The sequence below is a fragment of the Maylandia zebra genome, linkage group LG3 (genome assembly GCF_041146795.1).
Source record: "Maylandia zebra isolate NMK-2024a linkage group LG3, Mzebra_GT3a, whole genome shotgun sequence".
Classification (NCBI taxonomy): Eukaryota; Metazoa; Chordata; class Actinopteri; order Cichliformes; family Cichlidae; genus Maylandia; species Maylandia zebra.
This window is the reverse complement of record NC_135169.1, coordinates 61503555-61515780: the sequence shown is the minus strand read 5'-3', so window position 1 is coordinate 61515780 and position 12226 is coordinate 61503555. Positions and strand designations below refer to the sequence as shown.

General features: G+C 41.0%; 3 protein-coding genes across 3 annotated transcripts in view; all 3 read left to right on the top strand.

The window, feature by feature from the left end:
- LOC143416884 (uncharacterized) overlaps positions 1-12226 on the top strand; it is a 463686-nt gene that overhangs the window by 178487 nt on the left and 272973 nt on the right. The gene's annotated exons all lie outside the window — the stretch shown is intronic.
- LOC143414178 (ribonuclease inhibitor-like) lies at positions 5344-9095 on the top strand. Its single transcript, XM_076877965.1, has 5 exons — positions 5344-5353; positions 6061-6226; positions 6390-6545; positions 8809-8855; positions 9010-9095. The coding sequence occupies exons 1-4, from the start codon at positions 5344-5346 to the stop codon at positions 8822-8824; spliced, it is 348 nt and encodes a 115-aa protein (XP_076734080.1). The 3' UTR covers positions 8825-8855; positions 9010-9095.
- Positions 9018-10359, top strand: LOC112432908 (stonustoxin subunit alpha-like; the record flags this gene model as incomplete). The annotated part of the gene is made up of 1 exon (XM_076882575.1): positions 9018-10359. A coding segment is annotated over one exon (537 nt), but the record flags the coding sequence as incomplete, so codon positions are not given.

Below are 12226 nucleotides of genomic sequence, written 5' to 3'. Positions count from 1 at the left end.
ATGATGTTTTTTTATTTTTTTGTAAAGTTTATTTTCCTTGTGCTGACTTTTTACAGTCAGTTACAATAACTCATACTGTGTACTAGCTAGCATGATGGAGCTTCTATACAGCTGGGTGGTGCTATGATGTTACTGATAGTGAACTTTACAGTGGGTTGCAAAAGTATTCAGCCCCTTGAACTTTCCCACATTTTGTCACATTACAGCCACAAACATGAATCAATTTTATTGGAATTCCACGTGAAAGACCAACACAAAGTGGTGAACACGTGAGAAGTGGAACGAAAATCATACATGATTCCAAACATTTTTTACAAATAAATAACTGCAAAGTGGGGTGTGCGTAATTATTCCGTCATGGAAAAACACACTGCCATCAACTTCTGTTTTGTTTTTGTCAAAATCACTGTAATATAATCACTGTACCTTTATATACATGTGACTTGTATTAATGCTGCTGCCCTCTTGTGGCTAAAGTGTAAGTATGTTATTGTTATTAGGGAAAACATTTGAGAGTAACATGACAAATGAGTCAGCACTTTGGCTTTAGCTTAAGAAATCCTCATTTTTATGTCATCAGTTATAGTTGCATGTATTCATTATCATAATTTAACCATTTAAAATTGATGTCTTAAATTTATTTTACATAAACTATCAATAATTTTATGGTTGTATTAAATAAAGACATCACTAATGAATGAATTATTTCATTAATTAATTTAAAAATGTACATGTAGGAGCCATATGAGTTGTTCCTTCTGACTAAGTGGGTTGGTTTAAATGGACTCACTGTATTGGTGCACGGGTGTGGGGCGCGTCTCATGGGTGTGGTAGATGATAAATGTGGTTGCACTCACCTGTTCACAACACCTGATGTTGATGAGCAGAAAGGTAGGGTGAGCATGAGGCAAAACTTTCTGTTGACCGCAGCTTGAGCGATTTTGTCACACCTGGAGAAGAGAGACACGTATGTGAGAATGCTGTTTGTAGATTACAGCTCAGCATTCAATACCATCGTTCCCTCGAAGCTGGACAGGAAACTGCAGGATCTAGGACTGAGCAGCTCCCTCTGCAGCTGGATCCTTAGCTTCCTGTCTGACAGACGCCAAGTGGTCAGACTGGGCAGCATCACCTCATCCCCCATCACACTGAACACTGGTGCTCCACAGGGGTGTGTACTGAGCCCTCTCCTGTACTCACTCTACACCTACGACTGCACAGCCACTAACAACTCCAACATCATTGTGAAGTTTGCGGACGACACTACAGTGGTGGGTCTTATCACCAACGGTGATGAGACGGCTTACAGGGAGGAGGTCAGCGCCCTGACCCACTGGTGTCAAGACAACCATCTCACCCTCAACGTCGCAAAGACAAAGGAGTTGATAGTGGACTTCCGGAGGTGCAGAGAAGTACACACCCCCATCACCATCAACGGCGCTGCTGTGGAGAGAGTGAGCAGCTTCCGGTTCCTTGGTGTACATCTGGCTGAGGATCTTACGTGGTCAGTACACACAAACAAAACAGTGAAGAAGGCGCAGCAGCGCCTCTTCTTTCTCAGGAGACTGAAAAGATTCGGCATGAGCCCCCGCATCCTCAAGACCTTCTATCACTGTGCCATTGAGAGCATCCTCACTGGATGCATCACCACCTGGTATGGCAACAGCACCGCCTACAACTGCAAAGCTCTCCAGCGAGTAGTGCGGTGCTCTGAACGGATAATTGGAGGTGAGCTTCCCTCCCTCCAAGACATCTACAGGAAGCGCTGCCTGAGGAAAGCGGGTAGGATCATCAAGGACTCCAGTCACCCCAGCCATAAACTGTTCAGACTGCTTCCATCAGGAAGGAGGTTCTGCAACATCCGGTCCCGAACCAGCAGACTGAGAGACAGCTTTTTCCATCAGGCCATCAGACTGCTGAACACGTCATAGACACCTCAGCTTCACTACTGGAACTTCAACACTATGCACTCCACACTGTATATAAATGCCACTTGTTTTGCACATATTCAACTCTGTATATTTTTATATATTTTATTTATTATTATTTTTTACTATTTAATTTGTAAAAATGTGTATACACACACACACACACACACACACGTAGGACAATATTTAGTATACACATCCAGGAATGCATACACTATTATATATTGTACATATATTTATTAGTTTCAGGTTGGCCATTCTTGTATTTTGCTCGTTTGTGTTGTTGTGTTTGCACATCTCTGTTGCTTGTGGGGCTCACACACAAGAATTTCACTCGCATGTGCTGTGCCAGTGTGCCTGCACATGTGATGTGACAATAAAAGTGATTTGATTTGATTTGATTTGATTTGATTTGATTTGATGTATTTTAACTGAAACTTAATGGTTTTTGTATATTTGTGCACTAATTGATGCCATAGACCAGGTTGTAATTTGACATAGTAGTTAGTGCAGTTATTGGAGAGTTGCAGTTATTTGTTTGTGCAGTCTGTGCATTTGTTTAATAGTTAATCCCATGTGCTGATTTATATATTGGACAGTTGCATGTGGAATAAAAGGAGCAAATGGTACAGAAGTGTATTTTATGCGTTTATTGTTGCGCGTCATGTCTGTCCTCATGTTTAGCCTGCCGCGGCCATTGGTTGGTTGAGCCGCAACAGTACATAATCAATTACATAAATATATTAATAATGAATTATCCATTAATTTCATTTAAAATGTTTCAATACGGGGTAGCACGGTGGTTAGCACTGTTGCCGCACAGCAAGAAGGTCCTGAGTTCAATTTCAACATCAGGCCAGGGTCTTTCTGTGTGGAGTTTGCATGTTCTCCCCGTGTTTGCGTGGGTTCCTTCCGGGTACTCCGGATTCCTCCCACCATCCAAAGACATGCAGCTTGTGGGGATAGGTTAATTGGATAATCCAAATTGCCACTAGGTGTGAATGTGCGAGTGAATGTGAGTGTGAATGGTTGTCTGTCCCTATGTGTTAGCCCTGCGACAGACTGGCGACCTGTCCAGGGTGTACCCCGCCTCTCGCCCTATGACAGCTGGGATTGGCTCCAGCGCCCCCCACGACCCTGAAAAGGATAAGCAGAAGCGAATGGATGGAGGATGTTTCAATATTTGTTTATATACAATTCAAGTCTGTTAATTACATATTTGATCAATTATTGGTTTGTTTTCTATTTTAATTATTTTACTGACACATTTAATGAATTATTTAATGATGTATTTATTTAATTCACGTTGCTACTCCTGTATGGAGGACCACAAGAGCCACGTGGATCGAAATAAAGAATTCTGTGCTTAAATAATGAATTGTAGAATAAATTCTGCATTTCAAAAAACAATTTATTAAAGTGCATTTCAAAATCCTTTATCCAATTGTACTTTATTAGCTCGTATTTGTAGACATAGCCCCACTTTCCACACCCCTCAAAAGGTAGAGGCCATTCTCCCTGCAAGCTCCTCGGTGCCGGTATCTGGCTGCGGAAAATGAAGACGCTCTTATTTTTCTCTTCTCCTCTCTCCGCGGAGCATCAGCTGCATCGCATCTGTTTCTGTAGACAGTGACGGGGGTGTCGCTGATCACCGATGAGGACCAGTCGCCACTGCCTCCCATGCTTCCGGTGTCGGGAGAGCAGATCTCTTCCCTGGCAGGGCTGCAGAGTGAAAGGCTCCAGCTTGTCTGTGCATAGAAAAGTATGCGCCGGCCCCTCTGTTTTTATTCTCCTCCCTCCACAGACCCCCTCCCTCTAAGGGAGAAAACATAAATTTTTTTTCCCACCGGATGTCACACATCTGGAATCGATTAGACACTTCCGGAGTACTTCCGGTAGGGTCAAAAGATCAAGGCTGGGGCCATCAAATTGATGACACAAGCTGTACAGCTATGTTTTTGCCATAAACTAGAGTTGGCAGCTCTGAGTTTTCGGTTCATGAAAGGCTGACCTGAGTTACTTCAAGTCCGACCATGGTTACTTTAAGTTAAGACTATGCTCCTGAAACAAGCATTAAATTAAAACTAACATTAAAAAGATGTTTAAGGAGGAAAGAGAGAATTTTCACCACAGCATGTTCATGCTGTTTGTAGATAGTGAAGACTGCTGATCAGCCTGCTCCAGAAATTATTAAACTGCCTTAAAAAAATATTATTAAACTGTATTCTAAAATAAAGTTTGATTAAGATCTGATCTTTGTTGGGGGGTTTTCAATAAGCAGTGTGACCTGTGTATATGCATGTTTTAATAAAAGAGATAATGTTGCTGTTTCAATTAACTGTACAAGGCCTGTTAGACATGTCTTCTAATGTCCACAAGTCTGTATGATGTTTCATAGTTACTAACAAGCCTTTTAAACTTAAGTTACTACATTGCTGAAACATCAACATCTGCTTATTGAACAAAAACAAAAAAAAAAACAACCAAAAGTCCACACATCTGATTTTATTTTAATTTTAATAGACTTCCAAAAATGATATCAGATAACTGGCCTCAGAATATAATTGAATAAAGATTTTTAAAAACGATAACCTAATCCTGTCTTGACAGGCTGAGCTCTTCAGTATCCACCAACAGCATCGTCATGCTGAGTCAGACGTTTCTGCTCCTGCTGGAAATACTCTTCCTCTTTCCACATTGTACCAAATGTTTTTAAATGTTAGTTTCAATTTAAAATTAAAGATTAAAAAAGTGTAACACATATAAACATCAGATAATTAAGACAAGCGAATGGTTCAGTTCCACATGTGCTCCGCTGACACATTAAACTTCAGTAAAATGATGCAGTTATGAAACAACTTTAATCTAAAACAAACTGATTTGCTCAGGAGCAAAAACAGTGAAGTAAGTGACTGTAAGATTTCCAGTCATTAGAGCAGATAAGTGGCAGAACTATATTACTGAGGTACAAGTTTACTTATTTAATTGATGTCTGTCAATAAATCTATTTGATTTAAATGCAAATAGCCCAAATCCTTATTAAAGCATCAGGTTCACTTATAAAGTATTCTGTAGTTATCTTAGTGTCCATCGCCCTTCCCAACATGGGAATAAAGCAGCTGTGAGAGAATTAAACATGAATGAATCAATGGTACGGAAGTGGAGGAAGCAAGAAGAATGAGCTGAGTAAAGTTTGGCTTATGCGACATTTTTGTTTCGGTTAATGCGCCTTATAATCCAGTGAGCCTCATGGTCTGTAAAATATGGTGCATTTGAAAATTGTGTGCACAATAGTGGAACTAAATTATTTTATATTGACAAACAGCGGCCCGCATTAAACTGTGACTGTCACCAGGTAATGTGGGCGTGTTTGCTGAATAAGCAGCAGGTGTTAAACAGCTGACAGGTGAACAGGATGCATGCAGGTAAACTCGAGGGCCCTTCGAGCTGATCGGTGGTGTCGTGAGGAGAATTTCAGCTCATTATTCATGTTACAGAAACACAGAGGTACGAGACCAGGCAGAAGACTTTCTGATTATTTGTTTTTAGTTAAAATAATTCCATTGTTGTCTAGTGATGGTGTGGTAAAGCTCTGTGAATGTGTCCAATTTTTGCCGGCTTTGTTGCTTCACCCAAAGGCAGATCACACAAAGTTTAACTGCTTATTATGAAGAACTGACATCTGCTGGTCATTTAATGTTCAGAGCACTGCTGTGAGAATACCTGTAGGATACATACCAGTGGATATGTAAGCACATGCACAGCTGCAGGGCTAGAAGGGCCAAAATGAATTAAATAAATAGATTCTTAAATATATAATTAAATGTGTCAGTAAGTGATTAATTAAATATAGTTAAAAAAACACTAAACTTCTAATTAATTTATTGGAAATTACATGGCATTAAATCAGTAATGTATATATTTAATTTATTAAGTATTTTGAACTTAATTCATTAATGACGTTTAATTAATTATTTGATGATGACTAATTGATTTATTATTGATGATTAATTAACCCTCCACATGATTTAACCTCTATAGAGATATTTTATCTAGATCATGTATTTTTCAAAGGTTCAGACCAGAAAGTTTAACATTGTTATTTTTCTCATTGTTGTCTCTTCAGATTGAGTGTCTGTAATCTCTGAGGGAAGCTGTGAAATTCTGTCTTCACTACTCAGCTCCCAGCCCTCTAGTTTGAGACAGCTTGACCTGAGTAAAAATGACCTGAAGGACTCTGAAGTGAAAGTTTTGTCTTCTGGACTGAAAAGTCCATATTGTGAACTGGAAACACTCAGGTCAGCGTTCTTGAAATGTTCAGTAGATGAGGTTTAGAGGTTTACAGTCTAAGGTTTAGATTTACCAATGGCTATTTTTAACTCCTGTTTCATTTTTGGCTGCAATTTCCTGTTTGCATTTAGCTATTTTTCTCTTCTCTAAGAGTATTTGTCATGTCTGCAGGCTGTCAGGCTGCCTGATCACAGAGGAAGGTTGCAAGTCTCTGGTCTCAGCTTTTAGCTCCAGTTCTTCCCATCTGAAAGAGCTGGACCTGAGCTACAATAACCCAGGAGAGGCAGGAGTGAAGATGCTTGAGCAGCTAAGACTGGACACTCTGAGGTATGTAGATGGCCGTTACAGCCACAAACAGTGTCTGATAGATGAGGAAACTGGCTCTGTCTGATTACTTAATGCTGGAAACCAGTGTTATTTGAACAATCACACATATAGGAACATTTTTCCCATTCTGGTCTAACTTAAACAGTAGATGTCTGTATGGGGTCTCAAAGGACAAAATCAGACTAGTGGGTGTTTTTGACTGTAAAGTGGATGTAGCATTAACAACCACTGGTCCTGGTACCCTGCAGCCTGCACTGCAGAATATGTGTTGCAGCACTGAGAGCTCCAGAAAGACCCTTCATGGTGGCCCTGCAGCCAACCAGCACTTCAGTCAAATGCTGTCAAAAGTGGTCCCAGAGACACTGTTAGCTGTAACCATCAATGACCAAGAATTGTGTCATTTAATTCAAGGTTTCCCTGTATTATTGTTTGATATCATTTCTGAATAAATAAATCAAGATGACGAGCCTTTAAATGCACTTATGTTAGTATAAATATACAAAAATAAAAGATAATTTTCCTGTTAGGAGAATAAGAAATAAATATATTCATCACATGCATCAAATCACAACCTCCTCCTGCAGTGCAGCATTGTGATTGGTTGATGCTGTTTCCATCATTTATGTTTGTTTACCTTCAACAAATTTGCTCTACATTTATTAATTAGAAGGATTATTAATAAACATCTTTCTCTCCTGCTTTTGGTGGAGTGAAACAATAACTCCTATCTCCAGAGGTCCACAGGTCCACTGGCACCTGGTCCTAACTTCACCCATGTCTGCACCCTCAGACATCCCACTGTGGAGGCATCCTCGCCTGGACCAGTGGCTGCCCTTGTGAGACAGACTTTATGGTCACAAACAGCCCTAATCTGAGAATGAAGGCTCCTTTACATAGAAAGCAGTATGTGGTGTGATGACCGCTGCATTAGCTCAAAATATGTGATGCACTGGCTGCTGCACTCTACCTGTACTGAATCAGTTTTTGTACCCAGTCCCAGTCTTTACATTTAATATGCATCCACTCCCTGACAGCATGAATGTCACAGTGTGTTGAACCCAGTGTTGGGGAGTAACGGAATACATGTACCGCCGTTACGTATTTAAAATACAAAATATGAGTAACTGTATTCCGTTACAGTTACCGTTTAAAAAGGTGGTATTCAGAATACAGTTACTTTGTTGAAATAAATGGATTACACTGCGGTACTTCCCTGTTTCATTTTGTCGCGGGTCAGGACTGTTTGGGTTTTGTTTGACAGCTACGTTGTGTTGTTCCAGGGCGGCAGCGTTACGGTTGCCATGGTTACAGGGCGACGCTCTCTCTCTTTCTGCGACTGTGTGTTTCCTGGGTGAGAAAGCGCCTTTTCGTTGTTGTTGTTGTGCTAAGCTAACAGGCAGAATGCTACAAGCATAGCTCTAAAGAATGTAGCATCATGGGCAGTGTAGTCCGTGCTGCAGGGAGAATGGACTGCCATACACGTTATGGGTCTGTGAGCGCGAGGAGGGAGAAAAAGGGGAGTGGAAAGGTACGAGTTGTCGTCGAGGAAAAACGGGAGCTGGAAGCATGTAAATATAATAATAACCACTTCAGCCAAGAAGAGTGCCTGACGAGCCCAGTTGTAAGTAAACTATTAAGACTCGACTGTACACCGTGTTAGTGTTTTCCTCCGAAAACAATAAGTTCCGTTGGAGCAGTCTTTCAACGCCTCTCTCTGTCTCTCGCAAAAAAAGTTGACCCACACAACAAAGTAAAGCTATTTTTCGGCTATGAGCCGACAGGGACCCCGCCGTATTAGTCAGAGGTCCCTTTACTACAGTTCGGAGTCGCGGACCTTCAGTAATAGTAATAAATCACACAGCAATAGTATATTCACGTTGTTGTAAAAAGCATGATAATATATTAAGTAATCCAAAGTATTCAGAATACGTTACTGTCATTGAGTAACGTAACGGAATACGTTACAGAATACTTTTTGGGGCATGTATTCTGTATTCTGTAATGGAATACATTTTAAAAGTAACCTTCCCAACACTGGTTGAACCTTGACTGTGGCACATGTCAATGCTCCCTGGACATCGTGCTTAATAAAGGAGATTAAATGTGATGTGATTATGAGTTTTGCTCTTTTGAAGTTGAAACATTTATGTGTCAAAATGTTGGACTGTTCCTTTATCAGTGTGTAACAGTGTGTGTGTGAGAGCCATGTAATGTCCATGTGTGCATGCTGACTGTGCTGCTCTGACCCCCCTCCTCCTTTCAGGGTGGAGCCTGCTTGAGGCCGGTGGTTGAGACCAGGTCTGAGGAAGTGTAAGTGTGTTTTTAATGGGATTCATGAAAACAAAGCAGCACACATTCAACCATCTTCATCATTCTGATGTCAGGAGTCATCATCAAAGGGTCAATCAATGAACAGGTGATGGATCAATAACTGCAGCTGGATTGTGTTTGTTCTCTCCATCAGATTCCTGTCAACTCACAATCTACACAAACACAGTGAACACAAAGCTCCAACTGTCTGACAACAACAGGAAGGTGACACGTGTGGAGGAGGTTCAGTCATATCCTGATCATCCAGACAGATTTGATGTTTGTGAACAGCTGCTGTGTAGAGATGGTCTGACTGGTCGCTGTTACTGGGAGGTCGAGTGGACGAGAGAGGCTTGGATATCAGTGAGTTACAGAGGAATCAAAAGGAAAGGAAGGAGTGATGAGTGTGTGTTTGGTGGAAATAATCAGTCCTGGAGTCTTTTCTGCTCTGATCATTATTCCTCTGTGTGGCACAATAACAGAGAAACACCCATCTCCTCCTCCTCCTCCTCCTCCTCCTCCTCTGTCTCTAACAGAGTAGCAGTGTATGTGGACTGTCCTGCTGGCACTGTGTCCTTCTACAGAGTCTCCTCTGACTCTGTGATCCACCTCCACACCTTCCACACCACATTCACTGAACCTCTTTATCCTGGATTTACAGTCTCGTGTGGTTCCTCAGTGTGTCTGTGTGTAGTTTAGTTTAAAGAGTGTCATGTTAGTGTCCTTTAACACTCTGATTGTTGAACAGATAGTTCAGTCTGTACACGTCTGTCTCTTTCACTCAGAAACACATTTTTAGATTCATGGATTCAATCACTTGATGTTTTAAACTGTTTTTCTGTCAAAGCTTCACAGACATCAGTATGCAGTGTTTCTCTGAAGCTCAGTTCAGCTGAGATGATAAAGTTCATTTCAATGTTGGAATACTGAACTTATTTGAAACATATTTGAACACAGATATTATTAAACTGACAGAAACACTGACATCAGTAAAGAGGAACAGACTAATGAGTGCTTACTGCCCTCCGATGGTCACAGATGTAAATGCAAGCATGGAGCTATATTTTAAAAAAGCAGATGTCTTCACATATAATTATCATCATGTAGCTCTGTAACTGTTAGCTAGGCAATTTCACATTTGTGTCTTTTTGTGGAATCAGTGTGTTTGAACAGCACAAATTCTTCCTTTTCTAATTTTGAAAGACTGAACATGATATAAACAAAATAAATCTGATCTGTTCCTCTACAAATCTGGACAAATCTCAGATTCTGAAGTTCTCAGCGCTTACATTTTGTCCTCTCTACACTTCTGCTGACAACTGACATGTGATGTGTTTGTACAGCTTCCTCTGTCGGTTTTTAACAAACTAACAAATTATCCAACAGAAGAGTATACCTTTGAGACAATGGTGTAGGTCTACTTTGCAAACTGAGAGGATGGATGAGATGATGGTGCAGGTTTCCAGTCTTAATTCAGTCTTGTTGCCACATTGTGGTCACCTGTCACCTTACTTTTGCTGTGGGAATTATGAAATGATAGCTAGACTTTAGCTTGCCTGTAGTGGCATTAAATGATCCTTTAGAAAATAGTTATAAATGTATTAGTTCCCAACATTGTACATTGCTGAATCATTATTTTTACTGAAAGTCTGTTCAGTTTCCAAACTAAAAATAAAATTGAGTGTGACTCGCCGACACATTACAGTGAGACTCTCCAGTTTGATCAGCAGAGAAAAAAGATATCTCAAACAAAATATGACGGAATTTCAAAAACCTTAGTGGATCCCAAAGAGCTTACTAAAATTTAATGTTTGCTTTGATTCCTGCTTTGCTCACTCTTGGCGTTCTCTCCATGAGCTTCATGAGGTCGTCTCCTGAAATGGTTTCCAACAGTCTTGAAGGAGTTCCCAGAGATGCTGAGCACTTGTTGGTCCTTTGCCTTCACTCTGCGCTCCATCTCATCCCAAACCATCTCCACTGGGTTTAGGTCAGGTGACTGTGGAGGCCAGACCATCTGGTCAGCACTCCATCACGCTCCTTCTTGGTCCAACAGCCCTCACACAGCCTGGAGGTGTGTTTGGTGTCATTGTCCTGCAGCAGGAGGAGCAACCACTGCACCAGCGTAGAGTTTGGTAATCAGTCCAGAGGTCCAGAAACTTAATCCTGATGCCTAATTGCAGTCAGGGTGATGCTGGCAGCCCATAGATGTCTGTGCCTCCCTCCACTGATATGCCTCTTGGGTCATTACTGGCCCACTATCAAACTGGCCACGCAGAACGATATTACAACTTCTCTGGACCCTTTCATATCTGTCATATGTGTTCAGGGTGAAAAACACAGTCTGCCAGTGGTGACCTGATTATTCTGGTATTCTATGGCAAATGTCAATCATGCATGGTTCCAGTCAGTGAGTACAGGGCCTGCTAGAGGACATCAGGCCCTCAGGCCACCCTTATAAAATCTGTTTCTGATTGTTTTGTCAGATACAAGTACAGGTTACTGGTCTCTTCTCATACCAGTAGTGACACTGGTATGAGGAGGAAAAATATCAGTGTCCTCCACCTGTAAAACCATCCCATAATGACTGTAAAGAGTCTGTAGGATCTGGTCATGAAACAATCACAAATTAATATTTTTTAGAATAATTTCCAGAGTCATAACACACAGCCAGCAAAACAACATGGGAAGTAAATTCCAGGAAAAAAATGAAACTTTGCATAAAATGCCAGTTAAAGTCCAAAACTCTGTGACCTGACCCCAGCCACAGTGTGGGCTGTGGACTATGTGGAGGTTGAAGTGTGGACCCAGAAGCAGATGCGTGGAAACAAAAGTTTAACCAAAAGCAAACCGTTTATTCAAGGCTGGTGAGCAAAACAAAACAAAAGGCAGGAGCAAACTAAAGGAAAACTAACCATGACTAAAGTGGGGAAACTAAACACTGGGAACATGGAAACCTTGGACATAACTGTCATGGTGGGGTACACCGGTGTTATGATGAAGTGGACCCAAGTGCAGACAGGGAAGGAGGCAGAACTAAGTTTTGAAAAATAAAAAGGCAAGCTGTTTATTTAGGCTATAAACATGAATACAAAATGAAAGCATCATGAGCAGTGGCAAAAACTAAACTGAAACCAAACTAGGAAAACTAACTGACTGTGACAAAACTGTGATAACTTTGAATCAACTGTGATAAGACCTGAAGGGAGGCAACGCAGACGACCTGACACTGAATAAAGAAAGACAGAGGACTTAAATACAGACAGGAGGTGATCAGGGGAAGTGGAAACACATGGGGGAACAGCTGACTGAAATGAACATAATGATGCCATGGCTAAAGTGAAACTAAACTAAACAATGTAGGGACAATGAAC

Coding starts and splice junctions, on each gene's coding strand:
- LOC143414178 (XM_076877965.1), top strand. Junction 6,227..6,389: donor TGTGAACTGGAAACACTCAG/GTCAGCGTTCTT, acceptor TCATGTCTGCAG/GCTGTCAGGCTGCCTGATCA.